The sequence below is a fragment of the Etheostoma spectabile genome, chromosome 20, assembly GCF_008692095.1.
Source record: "Etheostoma spectabile isolate EspeVRDwgs_2016 chromosome 20, UIUC_Espe_1.0, whole genome shotgun sequence".
NCBI classification, from domain to species: Eukaryota; Metazoa; Chordata; class Actinopteri; order Perciformes; family Percidae; genus Etheostoma; species Etheostoma spectabile.
The window spans coordinates 10222866-10243151 of record NC_045752.1 but is presented as its reverse complement, the minus strand read 5'-3'; the positions used below and the strand labels follow the sequence as shown (position 1 = coordinate 10243151).

Sequence of the window (20286 nt, the reverse complement as noted above, 5' to 3'; positions counted from 1 at the left end):
CCCCCCCCCTCCACAGCTCCAAAATCAGAGTGAGCTACGTGCCCCAACGGCTGAGAAAGCTGCCCTCCTTCTGGACGCGGCCATCGCTGCACGCAGCACCAACAGACCCAATGTAGAGGAGGAGGAGCGCCGCAACTCCCACATGCTGTTTACTCTGCACATTTACCAGTACCGCATGGAGAAGAGCGGCAAGGGAGGAAGTTAGTACCATTAGATATATCTACAAATCTAGCACTGTTCCAATAAGTTGTCACCTCACATTTATGCAATAAACTAATGTAGTCATTGTTCAATTTCACAGCACTTTTACATATTATCTAGACTATATGTTAAGAATGAGTACATATACAGTATCATTTATTTTTACCATATCCTCTCTTAATTATAGCTAATCAAAGGTGACCTCCCTTTTGCACTGAATAATCATGAGATGGTTTTGTTGTGAGCCATGGCAGAAAAGTGGAACATTAGACAGGCCTTTTAATTGTAATGTTTATGGATGAATTGGTTGGCCTCTGCAATACAGAAATGTGTGCATCTATTATGCTTTGGTAAGGAGCGAGTGAAGATTTGAAGCCTTTCTGACAGGAGTTTGTTTTGCTGCTGCAGTAGCAATTACATCAGTCACCTACATAACAGTGTGTAGCTCTGTGACTTTTACAATGTATTTTAAATCAGTAGAAGGGGACTGTACACAGGCCTCCTTGTTACCACTTGTTACACATCTGGTGGGAGTCAACCAGTCAGGCTACAGTTTGAATCACTTCAGTGTGAGAATCTTACTCATAAATAAATTAGACATTTCTAGTCTGGGCTGAGCCATGCCACTCCTGTCATCATGGAGGAACTGCCTTCAAGGAGGGAGTGTCTGGGCTTAGCTCACCTGGTTCTTCTTCTGTCGTTGGCACAGTGTCAGGTGGACGGAGCAGGCTGCACCTCATCGACCTGGGGAGCTGTGAAAAAGTCCTAAGTAAAAGCAGAGACGGAGGGGGAGGCTTGTGTCTTTCTCTAAATGCACTGGGAAATGTCATCATGGCTTTAGCAAATGGAGCAAAACATGTACCTTACAGGTAAAAAACCTTAAAGAAACTTTTACTGTTTTACTGTCTCTTTTATTGTGTTTTAGCTCCTGTGAAGTTAATGGCTATAAGTAATAGTTTTGTTGTTGTCAGTCTTGCAAGTTTGCTGTGTTTTTAGTTATTTAGTTTGTTTAGTTATATATAGTCTTGGTTGAGGCCTACCCGGCCGGTTTGTGACTGTCTCATAATGGCTTTCACTGTAGTTGCACAAGATCAAATTATAGTTACTCAAGTATGAAAAGACTAATGACTCGTCACAGAAGTATTTGTCAGCTCAGAGAAGTCAAAATTGCTCCTCCTGGAATCATGTTACCTACCTTTATTGTTCTTTTGAAATATTACTGTGCCATTTGCTAATAAACATGTAAATGCACCCTGTAGGGACAGCAAACTGACAATGTTGTTAAGGGAGTCCCTTGGCAACATCAACTGCAGAACCACCATGATCGCCCACATCTCCGATGCCCCCGCCAACTACGCTGACTCTCTCACCACTATCCAGCTGGCTTCCCGCATCCACCGCATGAGGAAGAAGAAATCTAAGGTACACTGACAAACTGATTAGCATTGATAAATATGGTTTAACATATGCAGTAGTAAATTGATAAGTAATGGAAGAAAATCCAGTGATAATTTTTACAAGTTAACTACAGCCATTTAGCAAGTTAAATTATAATACTTCTAAATAACAAATCTTGAATAATCGTGCTCCATTGAATGTTAATGCAAAGTAATCATTAATTTAACATTGTACTTAAGTATTGCTATTATAGCAATTACATTCCAAATGTTCATGTGCAACTTTAATTGCATTCCTCGTATTTCCTGCCACGACTCACGTCCCTAAATCTTTCTTCCTCCTGTAATTTTGGAGCTATTAAGCAAATGAATGTGTGAATACTTCAAATGAAAGATTATTAGTGCAGTAACTCAGAGCTAGTTTTTCTCGGCTCCTCAACACATGATCATGTAATCAATACCACTGCCCGAGGAAGTGTGTAATGCGTTCCCTTGGATTAGGGAAATATATGCCTCAGATAATTAGGTGGAATGACAGCATGTATTTATTTGGTTATATACGATTACAATGCAGTCCACGTACAGCAATTTTGTATTACTGACATTCATTTCTGTGTGACTATTGATTTGCACTTTTAACCTTTAGACAAATATCAGCTGGTAATTTCATAGGAATTAATATTTGCCATACAACTAGTTTCTTTATGATTTCTTAAGAAATTAGTCTACTATGAATAATAAGAATTAAAATGGTTTTGTAAAACAGATTGTTACATTAATATTGTATGAAGATATAATCAAATTACTGTCAGCGCCTAATGAGATCATTTTTTAAACCCAGACAAACCTTTCTGCTGCTTTGCAGTATGCATCCAGTTCATCTGGAGGGGAAAGTTCCTGTGAGGAGGGGAGGATCCGCCGGCCGCCCCACCTCCGGCCTTTCCATCCTAGGACGGTAGCCCTGGACCCAGACCTACCCTCCATGCTCAGTGACCCAGACTACTCCTCCAGTAGTGAACAGTCTTGTGACACTGTCATTTACGTGGGCCCTGGGGGAACTGCCATCTCGGACAGGGAGCTTAGTGACAATGAAGGCCCACCTGCCTTTGTTCCAATCATCCCCTCCCTGAACAGAAAGAAGTCTGGAAAAGATGGCCCTCTGGACAGAGACCAGTTCTTTAAATGCAACACATTTGCTGAGCTCCAGGAGAGGCTGGAGTGTATAGATGGCAGTGAAGAACCCACTGCCTTTGTCGGAGAGGGCAAGCGAGGCCAGGCTAGCCCTAAGGCCGACATATCTAAGGAGAGCCAAGGCTCTGTTTCACCAAAGACTGTAGCAAATATTTCTTACACCCAAGAGGGCATCTCACCCAAACAATCCCCTAAATCTGTTACCGCACAACCATCCTGCAGCCCTAACACTAAATCAAAACTGGACAATGCCAAGACACAATGCATACCTGCAGAAATGGCACCATCAGATAGTGTTCAAAATGTGTGCAGGACCAGCGCTGATGGCGAGAAAGCCTTGGTTTCAGAAAGCAGAGTTAGCACTAATAAACTCACAACTGCTTCAGGGCCCAATTCTGAGCCTGTGGTGAGGGAGAAGGTATACTTCTACAAGAAAGCTTTGCCCAAGCCAGCCCCACCTCCTTCACAGCAGAGAGTGGTAAATACTAGCAATGAGGAAAGATCCAGCACTAGAATGCCTCCTGTAGGAATGAGCCACCAAGCTGTGAAAAAGAGGGATCCTTACACTTCCCCTGTGCTCAGAGCTCCGATGGAGGTGTGCCAGGTGCGCTCTACCTTGAGGGAAAGATGTCTTGATCGGGACATCCTGAGAGCCACTGTGACATTGCAGCAGCCCGTGGAGCTGAATGGAGAGGATGAGCTGGTGTTCACTGTGGTGGAGGAGCTATCTATAGGCAGTATTGTAGATAAGGGTCGGCCATCCAGCATTATCAGCTTTAACAGTGATTGCTCCCTTCAGGCCCTGGCCTCTGGTTCCCGACCTGTCAGCATCATCAGCAGCATCAATGATGAGTTTGACGCCTACACGTCGGCCTTGGGAGGATCAGAGGTGAATATCGCTGTGGTAACACCCCTCCAGGAGGGAGCAATGGAGTGTATAGATAGCAGGGGCTCATCTATCAGCTCTTGGCTGAGTGAGGTTAGTGTCTGCACCTTGGAGAGTGAAGGGGCTCATTCCACAGACGTCTTCCTTCCACAGGCCAAACACATGGGTCCAGAGGCCGCCTTTTACTTTGATTCCCTGGATATGTTCCATTGTGTATCCTCTCCTAGAGATGCCAAGAACTCCTTAAATGACAGTGGATTCAGTTTTTCGGAACTAGACAGTGATAGTGCCGCCTCAAGCAAACTATCTTTGACAAAGTGCCCCCCATCTCCAGAATCAGCCAAAGGCTCCCTCAGATTCACATCAAAAATAACTAAAGCTCACTCGCTTAGCTCTTCCCAGCTTCCACAGGGCCCCTCCATAGTCCACTCCAGTCTGCCCAGGAAGATGAAACCTACCTCATCCATCTCTCATAGTAGTAGCAATTGCAGCAGCAACAGTAGAGAGCCTCCAAGGCAAGAGGCTAAGCAAGAGGATCCTTGGCAGCGTGTTGACAACCACTCAGAGCCTCAGTTTTTCGACTCCAGCAGCACCAGCAAATTCCTACGAAATCCCCCCAGTGGCATCCCTTATAGCAAAACATCCAACAACAGCAACAGTGTACCTCGCCCACCCAAGGTACAGGGGTCTACCTCATCCCAGAGGGTGGTCGATGGCTGTGAGAAGTCAGCCAGTAAGAATCCACCAAGCAAAATGCCTCAGCTGAGACGAGGTGCCACGACCCTGGGAACAGTGCCCGTCATCCATTCATCCACAGACTACAAGGGTACCCAAGATATTATTGCATCTACCACAAGCCTTAAATACTCCTCCCTGGGGAAAAACAACAAGGCTAGCTCACAGAAAGCGAGCAATCTCCCTAAACCTGGTTGCACCTCACCTCCCCCCCCTCCAGTGAGAAAGTCCAGTCTTGACCAGAAGACTAAGATCCTGCTGCCCCAAAGTGCCTTAAGGTTAGCATATGGGGAAGCTGGAAGGGCCTCTGGAGCAAGGTCTGCTGTATCAGAGGATGAGCTTGAGGTACGTCACAGAGTTGACAGTTTCAAAACCTCCAGCCTCAACACAGCCAAAGTTACCTCCAGCTTGAAGGCCAGAGGGCCGAGAGGAGAGGCTGGGCAGCATTATGGCAGTCAAATGTCCCTGGAAAGGTGTGAAAGCCTGTCCTTATCGGGTTCAAGAGCTGCACTTAGCAGAGAGAATAGTGGGGCAAGTCTTGGGAGCAAATCTAGCAAGTCCATTCCTAGATTTGGTATTCCTAATTCATCCAGCTCTCCTATAGCCACATGCCCATCATCCCCATCAAGTGGAGGAAGTATTGGCAAACCTGGTCAACTAAAAGCTTCTGTAAATCCCAGAGCATTAGGAGCAGTCAATAGTAGTAAGGCACGCTCACTGTCAGTCAACAACTCCAAGGGCCTAAGCTCCTCTACCAAATCTTTGGCCACTCCTGTGACCAGAAATACCAATGCCAACCTCCCTCCATCAGGACGGACATCAGCTCCTCGAGCCACTGCTGCGGTCAGCAGTAAGCCCGGGAGAGGAACTATCATGGGCACAAAGCAGGCCATGAAGGCTGCCAACAGCCGTGTGAGCGAACTGGCAACAGGCAACATATCAGGCAAACACATGAGAGGTTCAGGAGATTCAGACAGCGGGAATGACAGCGGGGTGAACGTGAGTGATGACAAATCCCCCATAACCATGCTGCCCTCTCCGTACAGCAAAATCACAGCACCCAGGCGGCCTCAACGCTACAGCAGCGGCCATGGCAGTGACAACAGTAGTGTGTTGAGTGGGGAGATGCCTCCAGCTATGGGCCGCACAGCCCTGTTCTACCACAGTGGTGGCAGCAGTGGATATGAAAGCATGATCCGTGACAGCGAAGCCACAGGCAGCGCTTCCTCTGCCCATGACTCCATGAGCGAGAGTGGCATGTCATCTTCAGGCAGAACAAGGAGCTCCAAGTATCCCAAGAAGAGAGCAAATGGTGAGAAACTCATTTTGGATTTTGGGGTTTTACACATACCAATGCAGGTAATATTTACACACATCATATTGGTAATATCAGTGTGAGACCGAACAAACTGCTTGCCTGTGAAGCTGTAAATAACCAGAAATATATGCCCCCTCCTAGGATATTAGCCATATAGCGGTTAAAACTTTATGAATCCATTTTTATTACATTTACACAACTGTGTATCATTGGATTTTCGCTCCTCCTGAATCAGCAGAATACATTATTCATACATATATGGGACAATGATAATGAATATTTGAAACAAGACAACCTCAGTTGTGTGATGATCGGATTAGTTGAACAGGAGCAGCAGTGAACTGGTTCAGGTTTTTGTAGCCCTGTATATGTAACCATTGGAATTCATGTGCATTAAACCATCCTTTTGAAACCCTTATAAATATTCAATCACTGCAACTCTGCTGGCCCATGTAAAGCCTTGCATCACTTTACATCTGAGTGTGAGACTCATACATATTTCTCATAAATCCCAGCAAATGCTACTTTATGTTACCATGGTGCCTGTCTGACTGTGTGCATGACTTTATAGGCTTCCAGAGACGACGGCTCATCCCAGCACCCCTGCCAGACTCCTCTTCCCTTGGGAAGAAGGTGGGCACATCAGGCCAGTGGGTGGACTTGCCTCCTATGTCAGGACCTTTAAAGGAGCCTTTTGAGATCAAGGTGTATGAGATTGATGATGTAGAGCGGCTCCAGAGGCGGCGTCAGGAGGAAACCACAGAGGTGAGCAGAGGGTCTCCCTTGACTTGTTCTACATGGTGGTACATCTTGCTGAATTTGTGTAAGATAATGTTGTGTCTGAGTTAAGGTCTGGTAATTCCCTCTTGCTGAGCCTCAGCCATATTTTGCATGTGCGACATTGATGCAATGCACGCTCAAGATGTGTCAGATTGACTTGCGTTGTGGGAATGTCTTAGCTCACTTCTTCCCAGTTTCTTTTTAAAGAACACGACAGTAATAATATGTCTCAGACGTCTGACCTTCAGTCAGCTCAGTGGCAAATCCGGGACTTTAAATGTCTGCATACAGATTCCCGGAGCATGGTATTTTGGCAGCGTTCCTCTGGAATGTCAGGAGTTCAGAAGGCAATTACTGATTAGGGTTAATATGTTTGGATATGAGTGATGACTCGGCTTACTGCTGACGATGGTGATGTGTGCGGGGGAGTAAGAATGAAAAGGAAGAAAGTGTGAGAAGATAGGTCTGGGAATGGTCAGGGAATGTGTGATGAATGCAGGGGCGCCCAACACCAGTCCAAATCAGCTCACTCAAATACTCATCACTGGACGCCAGACCGCTTTTAATAGCTGATTCCTCTTCTGTGGATCATTAACTTCTCGCACAAGATTGCCGCAGCCAGACAGGGATTTGTTAAGAGAAGATACTAAATCAGCGAGATGGGGTTTGATTTACTTTCAATTAAGAAAAAAGGAACTTTATTTTTTTGAGCCATCACTTCCTGAATGGCTTTTTTGAGATTGTCCCTAGTCCGAAATTACATACAAACAAACACATACTGTTACTAGAAACTATTTATATAATATTGAACATGTTGTTGAACATGCTAACTTGTTTTATCTGTTTTAATCTTGTCTTCAGCTACCATTCCAGGACGTTGACAAGGTAAGCTAATTTTATTGATGACTGAGGTTTCATTATTAGCAGCACAGGCTGCATTACAGTTGTTACATAACCATAATCATAAATCAGCCCACAATGAAGGAAACATAATTTTTTACATCATAAAACCTGAACATTTCCCACATTTACAGCACAATTCAGCTTCTTAGACTGTATTTTATAATATCCCTTGTTCTTGCAGGGCCTGCTTTATTTCAACAGTAAACTGAAGATGCTGGAGAGAAGGCAACAGCAAGTAAAGGAACTGAGGGCAAAGTATGAAGTGTTGTTGGAGGAGCTGGAAGACACCAAGGCTCGACTAATGATGGACCCCAGCAAGTGGATGGGAGAGTGTAAGTAACTGCTAAATGTTATTTTACTTTAAATTGATAAAGATCTTTAGAGACAAACCATGTAAGCAAACATTAATTTCCCCTTTTCAACAGTTGAGGTGGACCAGAATTTGGATAAAGAGTCTCCGGAGTATCTGGAGGCTTTGGCACAGGCTACAGAGGAGCTGGAGTTCTGTGTCAATCTATGCAAGTCCCGTGTCATGATGGTGACCTGCTTTGACATCAGCATGCCAAAATCTGGTGCTCAAGAGGGACTGCGTGAAGTAGAAGTCTGAGGACAAAAGAAAGTTGAGGTAGAGAAATTAGTAAGTTAGAAAACAAAGGATGAGGAAATATATCTATTGATATCACTGGAATGAAGAACAACAAGGGAAAGAGATGACATGAGAGTGGATCTTTGCATGAAAACAACCAGCTACAGTGCCTCGCTGACCAGGACATTTTTTAATGGCAGAGAAATGAAACGTGAGCACATTTGTTGTTGCCTGTCATGGCAAGGCAGTGGCCATCACCTACTCAAGAGTCAATGAACAACACCTGGAAGTGCCTTTTGTATTGTTTTATTTTGAGTCATTATTTTTCATATGGTGCAGGTATCTTAAGCATACCTAAGCAAACCCTGAACATATTGCTTTTAAAAAAAATATTTTATATTGCATTGTATAGTGTATTTATATGATTATGTGGTGTGTACAAATATGCTTTTTAAAGGAAAAAAATAGAGGAAAAAAGAAAAAGCAATAAGCTAATGTTATTGCGCTCCCAGACTTTGCCTTTTCTCTTGTTTCAAACCTCAGTCAGCATTTTATCCATGTTCATTCAGCCTCTTGCGCCTTATGTTAACTCTCTGGTTCTGTAGTTTTCTAGATTTTCAAACTGGATTGTGTTATCTCATCAAGGACTGCATTTGCTGTTGTCACTCATCGCCTGCCAGCTGGCCTGTGAAAGCCAGCAGGGTTGAGTGAATGTTTTTCTCTCCAGTTGCCTTGATCAAAATGGGTCTCAGTGGATGCACTAAGGTAGAGCAGCAGTTATGTTGGGGGACGGAGGGCTTATTCGAGCTGCGCTTGCCTGTGTTTATCTTACTGGAAATGAGTGATTACGCCAAAACATATCAATCAGAGGGTCACTGTGATGGATAGTGAGTGATTATTCTTGATTCAGACGTTCTCTCTGGTGCCTCAACACAGTATATGGTCAAGCAACCCTGAGAGACTTAACCTTCTCCACACTAACCATTGAGGATAGCATAATGAATGCTTACACTGATAGCAGTGTTAATCCATAAGCCCAATATTCCTCCAAATGGGCTTTGACTGGGTGCCATTTATACTCTGTAAAACAAAGAGGCACAGATCAGATTGCACAAGTCTACTGGCCTCCTATACAATACTTTTTCAAGCGCTACCAAGCCTGGGCTCTATGCATTCCAATACATTTACTGCAACTACTGTAAGAACCTCAATGCTGACTAAAGGCCAGTACCACAGTTTGGCCTCTTTTGTCCCGTTATATTTTATTAATAGGCAGTTAACTAAGTTGATCAAGTGTCTCAAACAATGACTCAAGAATTGTTAGTTTCCTGTAAAATTATGCAGTGAATAAGAGGAAATGATGATGATCGGAACATTGTTTAGGAAAATCAATCATGATATCAGCTCTTTGTGGCTGTTATAATGTGGTTGTTATAAATCAAACGGCTGACACAGAGAACAAAGATGATCAGTAAAAATTATTGTTATGACAAACAAACTGGCTTTGTTGTATTTTGGTATGTTTGATTTCTATATCTGTGACAAATATTACTTTGTTTTTTTCCCTTTCTTTTACAAAGATGTACTCTCTCAGGCCCTCTCTGAAGATGCTGCATGAGATTTTTTAATCATTTTTTAAGAATAATTTCTACTCCATTTTTATCATTCTAATTTTTTACAATAACTTCAGTTTTCATTAATGTGGGGTTAGGCTCATAAATTAAATAACTATTACCAAATCAAGACCTTTTTTCCAAGAAATTATTATAAGTGAGGTCATATTTCATATCAAAACTCATATTTTCAAATATCTTTGTTTTTGTATAGGATTTTCAAACCCTGTGTATAAATGTACGATACGGCAGCTTGTGTTTTACTTTTACATTACCTGTGAATAAAATGTTTCTTCTAACTGATGATTCAGAGTTAAATGCTTATCCCCGAGTCACATATTTTACAGTCATGGGATTGTTTGTTTCCACACCATTGGAAAGAAGAGAAGGCTGAAAGTTTGCAATCTTCTTGGGAAATCCAAACATTCACATTATTGTCAGCTCTACATCACTCTACCCCCAAAGAACAGTCTACTTTAGCTTTCATTTTTGTTTTCCATTAATTTCCTCCTACATAACCAACAAAAGAAAATACATAACAAATTAAATATTGACAAAAACAGTGGGCCTATGACACACCGACATTGGTGTAGCTTGCTTACTTTTGCACACCTTAATTTTCCATATTTATGCAATTTACAAACTCATGAGATTTCCATAAGCTTGATTTAAAACAACACAATGGGATATATGGTACCCTTTGCATTAGACAAAACATGTATATAAATAGTCTACATTTTAAATTAATTTTGTTAAAAAAGGCATTCAATGCTCTGACTCAACATATAACTATAAATGGTGGCTACCTAATTTTTTTTTTTTTTTTTTTACATATATTTGCCTAAACACCCAGGGTAAGCGATATGGAAACACTGGAGAAATGCCGGGGCCCTTAATGCAAAATGTTACACCACCACAGGTGTCTCTTAATTTGCCTGATAGGACCTGTCCTCACTGTGGGCGTGTCAGACTGTTCATTGATTCTCCTGATGCACCTAGCTAGCTAAGGACATGATGGACAATATATTCCCAGATAAAAAAATAAATGTCGCAATTGTAATATATCAGTGTTGGAATACCAGAACAACTTCTTCACGACTATCGTACTGGGTAACGTTAGCAACAGATCTCAGATAAATATTTGAAAACAAAACCAACCTCCAGCAATTTGCACCGTAGAGGTAAGTGTGAGGATGTTTTTAATGTGGTTGAACTGACAAGTTAGCTAACCTAGCTTACACATGAACCTTTTTATTGGTATCGAGTTTGGTTCGGAAACCGCGTGCAATTCCTAGCTAGCATAGCTCTGTCAGTCCAGTTGAGCAGAGGTTTAATCAGCCATAATTGAAAACACCTGTGCGCCCACGCAGTTGGCCTAACACATTACATTGAAAGAATTTAATTAAGCATAACTTTTACGGGAAGGAGGTTACGTGGCGGCCAGTCAAGTAGCTATGGCTATTTTTGTTGTTACATTAGCGTCACACCCATCGACTGTATTATACACTACTACTTTGTTCCACCATAATGTAATTTTATATCTTTGCTTAAATGTGCATTATGTAGCAGTGTTTTCAACTAGCCTACTGTAGGTTTAAGCGGATTGCTGGACCCAATTTTCAGGTTAAAATTAGTATTTGAAAAACTTAATCTCACAAATTTATTTAGCCTAAATTTTGTAGATGATATTGTGCTCCTTGTGGGAGAATTATAGCTCCAGTTGAATCTGCTTCTTGAAGCAACGGTAGCTATATTAAGTGTTATTTATATTTATTTATTTCAAATGAGAAATTAGAAGGTGCAGATCCAGAGTGATTAATTACACTCTATCAGGAGGGACTTTTCCTCAGTGTGATACATGGAGTCCTGTTGAGTATTACACTGTAGATGTGTGAGTGTGTTCAACTAGAACTTGAACCCTGCTGTGCAATAACATCTTGACCCCTCCTTGTTAATTCTGTTTTGATCAAAAGCATAAGAGGTTAATTTGGCTGACTTGCTAGACCAGCTGGTCACTGTTTCAAATCAAATTCTTTGGGTGATTTTGTTTTTTTTGCTCTTCAGCCTCAGTGCTTTTGGCCTCTTTGACACCCTGTGAAGACTGTCTCCTGCAGAGTTTACCGTACAGAGAAATCAAATTTGCAGCTACACACAATTCTGACATACAATGTAGGAAATTGTATTCTTTTTTTTTTTTTAATTAGTATTCATGTAGTCTTCAGCCTGTAGTGATTTGGCAGACAGCAAAATACCTTTGACAAATCATTCAAGATCCTGTTTGGCTCAGACTGTACCTCGTTGCTCTTAGGAAGTCGGTGTCTGAGTGGAAACAGTTGGCCAGGGCTGCCGCAGACGTCTGATGGCTTCTGAGCTCAGTCAGACCTGTGTGTCCCAGCCCACTTTGCCTCAGGGCTCTCATCATTAGCAGGGAGTTGGGTGTTGTATGAGAATATAAATGAGTTCACTGAAAAGTCAGGAGTCCTCTGTCACCCTTCACCCCAACCCAGCAGTGACCCTGTGTTGGACCTGTACTCACTGAGTTTTTATTCAAAAGCAATCCCAATCGACTCTTTCTCTATCCATTTGATATGTTTCCCTTTGCTCATGGCTCAAGGTCTTTTGTTTTCATTATCGTCTGCTGACATTCCAACGTCTGTGCTGTGAAAAATGGTTACTTTTGTCAAACCGAGTCAGCGCAGAGAAACATTCACTATAACGCTCCTACAAATGACGGGACCAGATCTCTCAAATAATATTTCATGCATTTAGACTTTTTAATTATTTTGGTATTCATCATTTTAGATGACGTCTTCAGTCAGATTGAATGTCGAACAGCTTCTTTCTATCCGCCTCTGTTAGGTGGCCTGCATCTGCCCTGGGCAGTGTTAGTGGAAGTAGTTGCTCACATTTGGATTTACAGCTCTGCAGTCCCACAGATTGGTTGGTCTAAACCAAGCTTGCTCTTTGAAGAAGACCATAAACCTGACCAAATGCTGCCACTTATTCTCAGTAATTAAAACAAGCTGGCGCCTTAAATTATCAGAGGCTAGGCAAGATGTAAGCCTCACTCACACACACAGTCTCTCTGCCTGCATGGTCGTGCTTCAGGAGGGTCGTAACCATTGACATCTCTATCCTCAGGACATATTGCATGTGTGAGTAGTTTTACACCAAGACAGAAACTGTTTTAAGAGTTGTTGTCCTGAAGGCTTTCCCCCATATGCACTGTAAATTCAGGATGGGTGGCCATACAAGTCCGACAACATGCCACTGAGCTGAGATAACGCTACAGGCAGTAAATCAAACCAATGCAATCTATTATTTAAAATGAATTAATTGGCCTTTCAGAGACAACTTGAAACAATCTATCACTGAAGATTTAACTTTGTTTACTGTGTGTAATTTAGCAAGCATCAGGACAAGAGAGGCTAGAGAACTAGCAAGCATGGTCATTGTAAGTTGAAAGTTGAAATGATCTAGTTACTGTAGGGCTAACAATTCACCATACTGGTACAAAATTAGATAAAATGCAGGTTTAAGGCATTGTCTTAAATTGTTTTTTGCATTGTCTTCACTTTTCGGGCCTGGATGTTGCCGCGTGATTAAAACAGCTTGTGTGTTGATCTGCAAGCTGGAAAGGTACAGTAATAAGTGTCTAGGTGATAAATATGCGCACACTCACACAGCCACGCTCTGATGCTGTCTGTCAGTGAACTGGCAGTGTCATCCTATTGTGTAGTCAAAAGTGCTGGAGGAGGAAAGAGTCACGAGAGGTGGTATTTTGGCCAGGATAAAGCTGTACATCTATTATCCTTCAAAATGCTAGTTATTTATGTTTGGTCAGTAAATGATTCACTGACATTGTCAAAGAAGGATGAGAACTACTTTCTCAGCCCAAGCAAGGACATTATATTACCTTATTCTAAGTGGTCTTGTAGTCCCTTTGTCCAGATTGTTTGGCGATAACTGCTGATTTACATAAAGGCTTTGTTTAGAAACACTTTTTTTTTTTTAAAGCTTTTAGAATACTGATGTGAAAAGGTAATGTGCAATGAATATTCATGATTTTTTTTTTTTCCTCTACACAACTGAGCTAAAAAAATAGACTGTGTAAAGTCCTTGATTACATTAGTTGTTGGGTAGGTTGCAGTACACTATAGTCAGGTTAATTACTTGCTGTTCTGTCATAAAGGTCTTTTTGTTTAAGGTTTCAGATTTTTTAAAGATCTGCAAATTGCACTCAGGAGATCACTGGCCATTAAAAATAATTATCATAGAAGAAGCTAAAGAATTTAATTCCAAAAAAAGTGCTCACTGAGAGATTACTGTTAATTGCACAGTGAAACTGAATAGCCAGCCATTCCATCAGGTTGTGCTCTCTTAACAGATGGGCAGGCGTGATGGAAAAAAACCCTTTTTTAATTAGTCTGTCTGAAGACGTTTCTTCATAACCGACAGCTCCCTCTACATTTAAGTTTTAGTGGCCACCAGGCAAGCTCTTAGCTGGCTCCCAGCAGCAGCAGCCATCTGGACAGAACTGGGGGCTACCGGGTGGTTCCCCACTCCACTGAGCTGACGCGTAGCCCAAGGACACCTGGAAAAAGGCTCGTGCCTAATGGGCTTTTTGGATTTAATCTGGTACCTTTGTACTCGGTGCATAGTTTGTTTGACCTCTGCACAGAGATGTCCTGTAAGGTCAGAGTGGGATGGTTGACATTGTGGTTAAAATGTGGCTAAATGGAATTAACTGTGTTGACATGATAAATTTAACATGTCTTACACACTGCAATTGTTCATATTTAAATGAAATCATATCGACATAATTCTCAGAAATATTACCCCCTGGGGATTGCATTTTAACAGGCTGTGTGAGGGATACTTTCATCAGCAGATTTCAGGACACATTTTGTAAAGCATCTTTCTAGAATGACTTAACATTCAGTTCACTATGATTGGCAAGGAAAGTTTTCTTGCATCCTGTCCCATTTTGGTGGGTAGATCAGTAAATCTTTAAATTGTAAGAGCATTGTACATCTTTCCTCGGATGAACTATGACTCGTGAAATGCAAGGCTAATGTAAATTCAGGTCTGTTATGGCTACTGGTAAGATAAATTGGATTTTCGTTGTCATTGGATAGCAGAATTGTCTCTTTCTCTTTTTTACAAAGAAGAATAATTTTTTGCATCTTGTTGAAGAGGGGTGTTTGAGTTTTCAAAGCTGCGATTGCTTTCTCAGAAAGACTTATGCATTGGGCCAGTCTTTCTACCTTTTTGAGAAAACAACTTTCAAGTGTGAGAAATCCATCTAAAGTAGTATCTTAACACAATAAGCTCCTTTTGATTTGTTTGCTTACTTTGGAATTGGCAATACCAAATTGTAGTGTTGTGTGCAACCCTCAAACAGAAGAAAATGTGTATAACAAATTGGCAGATAAGTGCAACTCACGGTTATTGTATCTATAAGATAACTTCAAATAGTCTTGTCGAACACTAAATCATACACCATGTGAATGTAATTGCATATTTTGCATATCAATGGAGATCTTTGCAACACTTTGTTTTCTCTTTTCAAAGTGAGAAGTGCAAGTTCTTGCAGTGTAATAAGCAGTTTCCAGTAATAATGGTATATCTTTTGATTATGTTCTGCCCGCTTTTGTATTTTTCTCGCTGTACTAACCTTATTGTGGTACCATTAACATAGCATTCACTGTTTTATGGTTTTACAGTAACTAAACAACATAACCAAACTGTCATGGTCCAACCTCTGGCTTAATCCACCAGTCAGACAAGGCCTTTTTCTATCCGTCATGCTTTTGTCCGCCCCTCACTCTCACCTTTTGATTATGTGTGCTGTTTTCATTTACACGTGTATAGGATGATGATTATAGCTGTGAGGTGTTTTTTTCTTTTTTTCTTTTTTTTTCTTGAGCTTTTCAATTGAAACAGTGAGGGGACCTTTCATTGTCAACACTGAGATACAGTTCATTGTCTCATCAGACAGTTTCAGACACACCACTTTGGTGACAGCCCAAACACTCTTTGTATTCCCTCTGTCTCCCAGATTAGAACTTGATTGGTGCAGGTTGCTGACAGGAGGCTGTCACTAGTTGGGATGTATGAAGTTGAAAATGTGCAAGTGAAGAGGTTAATTACACAACATTTAAGACCCTTCTTTGTCTTACCATTCATACTGTAGCCAATCACATCCAAGACACTCTAATCAAAAGTAGGCTGGCAGCTCTGCGCTGTGACAACAGTTGCTGTGATGGTGGATTGTCTGGCAGGAAGCGTGTGTCCTGCTGTTTGCCTATTTTGAGTTTGTTGGCAGGCTGGCACAGCCCCCTCTCTTATACTGCTTTTCATTCATAGCCAAAAGAAGGTGGAGAATAAATGTGTTCTATGAATTGATAGTCATTTTTCCTTGTGTCTGTTTTTTGCTCCACTAAAGCTGTGTTGAAATAAAAATGTGTGTACTAGTCAAGTAAACAATATAGCTGAATACTTAAACTTAGTAGTTAAGTATTTTTTATTCTGAAGCCTTTAGAAAGGGCTACATAAGGTCTATTTTTTTGGGGGCATTTTTGGCCATTTATTTTTGACAGGACAGCTGAAGACATGCAGCAAAGGGCTGCAGGTCTGAGTCAAACCCGGACCCCTGCATCGATTATTTATTTATTTACTTACTTGCTTGCTTACCGTGTGTATGTGTACAGAGTATATGACGCCCGCTCTACCAACTGAGCTATCTGGGTGCCCCATTTATTGTGCTCTTCAAAATCTATATATGGAACATATTTGATCACAAGCCCCTTTTTACAAAAATGTAAATATTAAAAAAAAAATATATATTTTTTTTTGATAGTTGCTACTGCATTAGACAAAGTAGAAACAGGTGACGCATACAGAATAGAGTTTCAGTTTGAGTGACAAACTTTGAAGTTGAACTCAGTCACAATGAGATATCTCCCCCCCCCCCGGATTTGCTGACACTTAAACACGATGAGCCTCGTCCACAGCTTGATACATATGTTCATGACCAGTCGCTTCCTGTCAACATTGTCTCTTGGCTGCCTGAACTCACAATCCAGCTTTCATCTAGTTCACTTTAAAGTCTGACCTCTTTGACTTGTCAGAGACACACGTCCACTCTCACACCCTGAGTGAAGGACCTCTCACCACTGCAGTAATAAGTAGGACTGTTGAAACACAGTATGGGCTTTGGGAGGAGAGGGACAGAGATTCAAAGCAAACTAGGAGGAAACTTAAATTTGTGCAATTACGGAATTTTATGTCTCTTATCCTTCTGAGGTAGTGTAGGGAATTCTCCTTCTGAAGTGATAAATAACCTATTACGCTTGCGTGCAAAGATCTTTGATATCAAGGCCCACGAATGATTTTTATTCTACAGGAGGACCCTGCTACTTCTCTGTAGAGTCCCATCTGGAAACTTGTATGGTTATACAAAGATATTAAAATCAAAGCCTAGTAACAAGCCTCTTTTTTATGATTAGTATTAGAATGTATAACTGTTTAGTTAGCTTTCATATAACAAGTACCATTTTGCATGTTTTTTTTTAATTTTGTACTATAGAACAAGAAATACTTTGTTAGGTTCTAACTAATGAAACTGAATGGAAACCCCTCTGACGATGGAACAAAACATAATGTCCTTGACAACGCTTAGCCTCTTTCATTCCAAATCAAGAAGGAAGACATTGTTCAAAATGGCAGCAGTGAGATTATTTCTGGTGCAAAATTTCCCCAAGGCGATGTTAATTGTGTAACATGTTGTTCCATAGAAACTGAGATGAAATGGTATTATTGATTTGCTCAAGAGCAAATTAATCCTCACCCTGAAGTATCCATGCAATTCACTCGCACTGCCTTTTGTGCACTATAAAAAACCTTCAACAGATATTTCTTCCTCCTCTTTAATTACCACTGGTTACCTGAATGGCGTGGCACACAGAGCTGCGCTTGTAATTAGCCATCAGCTTTTAAGGCACAGCTCATTGATTAGATCATGATCGCTAATAGGACGTGAACTCCTACTGCCTTCTCCACTGATATAAATGATAATGGCGGTTTAAAATTGAAGCCAAACCTCAGTTAAGTATTTAAATAGGATATAATATGAATAATATCAGTGCTTTACAATCACATTGGAGTTTTGACAATTTACGCACCTGCCTGCCTCCGGTTGCGTTTGTGCTGCGCTGCTCATTGAGACAAGAGGTGGAAGTGCTTCCTGAGGCCTGTACTACGACTCAAGTTCACCATTCCCTGGATTTGTTTCAGTTACTCGGCTTCACTTAATCTAACAATTGTGGTCCTGCACAACATGTGTTATGAAGGTGGTTAACAACTAGTTCAAACTGCCCAGAGTTACCCAATCCCGCAACTCACATTCAAATAAAAGAAGCGGTGTTTGCACAGCATGATCAATTGCAAACATTTACCAGAGCCGCATATTTTAGAGAAGAAGAGCAAGCTATAATTCTACATTATTTTAGAACACCGACATGGTTTTACAGGCAAAACGCAATACAGTCACTGCTTCCTAAAACGGAAAGGAAAGTTGGCAATAAAATAGCTGATGCTACATTTCATACAACCCTGGCAGCAGTAAGCAATCGTGTGAGGAAATAAAAAATATAAAAAGATTCCAACCAATGTGCGCATTGACATCACACGGCTCAAGAAGCCGTCAAATAGCCTATATGTAATCAATATATTTCATAAAATTACCCATCAGGCAATGTTAACGGGGTTGTCTCTCTGTGCACCGAGCTCCCCCGGATCTTCTAAGAACGGTGACGCCGTTATCAATTGCGTATTGATTGGTCAATAGGTGGTGCTTTTACTCCAGTTGATCTCTAATCTCCAACATAACCTGCTTGCTCCCGAGCGCATTAAGTGATCAGCATAAGTTTTAATTTAATTTAACCCGGTAACAAGTGATGAACAGTCGTGATACACAAAACCCTGGGTTGAACCTGAAGTTACCTAGTTAATGCCATGTCTTGCTTTGTAGTACAAGCCTCTGTTTCCCTTCATGGGCCATGTTAACCCTAGACTGTATATAAATATGGTTATGATAACTAATCGGCTGTTTGTCATGTCCTGTGTTTGTAAGTCTATATGATTATTGCTTATCACTTTCAGCTTCTACCATTTACAGAAAAAGAAATGTCATAACAGGAACAGAATAGCTTTTTACAGATCTTATATCCACATTCAGGTTGCTTCACTGCATTTCACAGTAAACAAGATCATCTTGTGACGAGAACACTTCCAAAATGAAGACAATGCAATTTAGCTTTTGAGTCATTAACTTGAGTAAAAATCTAAATAATAGAAATAACAAAAGAAATCCTGGAATTTAGTGGCAAATATTTTTAATCAAATATAACAATAGATACTGTCAGGTGTTAAAACCTTTCAGCTTGTTTCCTGTGCAAGTTGCCACTTTGTAAGATTAGAGTTTGGCAGTTGCACATGGAATATCCAGACCTCAACGTGTTGTTTCTTTGTTCATTCATAAACATTGATCTTCTCTCTGGGAATGTGACTAGTCTGGATGAACAGGTGGGCCAATGCCTACAGGCATGTGAACTTGAGGCCTCCGTAGCTTCACCATCAACACTTTGTGCTCAGGAGACTTTTGGCGGACGTGTGGCAGTCCCTCATCCTCCCATATCCACAGCTCCCCAAACACAGTTGTTCATGAATATTGATGGCAGGCTAGGCTCCCTGGCATCATTAACATGCCACAAGCCCGTATAAATCACATCACCATAAAACCTCCAAATGCTGTGATGGAGAAGGTAACACGATAACAACCAGCAGAAGAAGACAAACAATTGTTAAGAGGAGAACCACTGGGTTCTTGGTTAGTTGCTTGTTCTGCAGATTTGATTGGGTCTTATATTACTCTGCATTTGTGTAGTAGTGTTAACGGCCTCAAACATCTCGTGTGACAAGGCCGCATGCAGTAACATGCAGACAGTTTATTTTGGCAGAGATGTTGACAGGCACTCATGCACAGCTGCTATAGACTTGGACCTCTAGAAAACTCATACCTCTCAGCATCTCCCTTTTTCTCACTCTGGAAAGAATGGTGGTGTAAAGGCAAAACACATTTAAATGGCACAATCAGCAGCTGGACTCTGCACTGAGGGCATTTGACTGTTGGCAGCCATCCCCATCCTCTCTCATCCTCTCTGACAAAGCCATACATGGCCATGAAATGCATAAACATGAACATGCCATGTGTCCTCGGGCCACGGTCAGACCAACAATTGCACTGCGTTAAAAACACAGGCTCATTCTCTTTCAAGGAAACAACTGCCCACTACTACTACTACTACCCAAATCAAAGAAGCCTCTTGTGTTAATCTTATTGATACAGTGCTTTTTTTGGTTGAACGCATCCCTCGATTATGATATGACTGTGTAAACCAAGTTCCTCAGTATGTCAACACAGCATTGTGGATGTGTATTTTTGTTTGGGTAACTTTTAAAGAATGAAAAATGAAAAATGCTGTTTTGTATTTATTTAATTTTTTTCCATGACAGTGCACCCCCTGCACACTTCAAACAGACCCCCCGTATCCAGAAATGGAGGTGCTCAGAGTTTTGTTCTGAGGGCTTTTTTTTTTTTTTCTTTCTTTTTT

General features: G+C 41.3%; 1 protein-coding gene and 1 long non-coding RNA gene across 4 annotated transcripts in view; both read left to right on the top strand.

The window, feature by feature from the left end:
* kif26ab (kinesin family member 26Ab) overlaps window positions 1–9914 on the top strand; it is a 79456-nt gene extending 69542 nt beyond the window's left edge. For all 3 annotated transcript variants that reach the window (XM_032500594.1, XM_032500595.1, XM_032500596.1), the window contains 8 exons: window positions 17–200; window positions 911–1070; window positions 1461–1623; window positions 2464–5722; window positions 6300–6493; window positions 7370–7393; window positions 7593–7743; window positions 7837–9914. In XM_032500594.1, the coding sequence (XP_032356485.1) occupies window positions 17–200; window positions 911–1070; window positions 1461–1623; window positions 2464–5722; window positions 6300–6493; window positions 7370–7393; window positions 7593–7743; window positions 7837–8018 (4317 nt within the window). In that variant the 3' untranslated portion in view covers window positions 8019–9914. The remainder of the gene's footprint in view (window positions 1–16; window positions 201–910; window positions 1071–1460; window positions 1624–2463; window positions 5723–6299; window positions 6494–7369; window positions 7394–7592; window positions 7744–7836) is intronic.
* Window positions 9915–10529: 615 nt separating this feature from the next.
* Window positions 10530–20286, top strand: part of LOC116670432 (uncharacterized) — a 90532-nt gene continuing 80775 nt past the window's right edge. The window contains exon 1 of the long non-coding RNA XR_004327021.1: window positions 10530–10791. This is a non-coding gene — a long non-coding RNA (uncharacterized LOC116670432). The remainder of the gene's footprint in view (window positions 10792–20286) is intronic.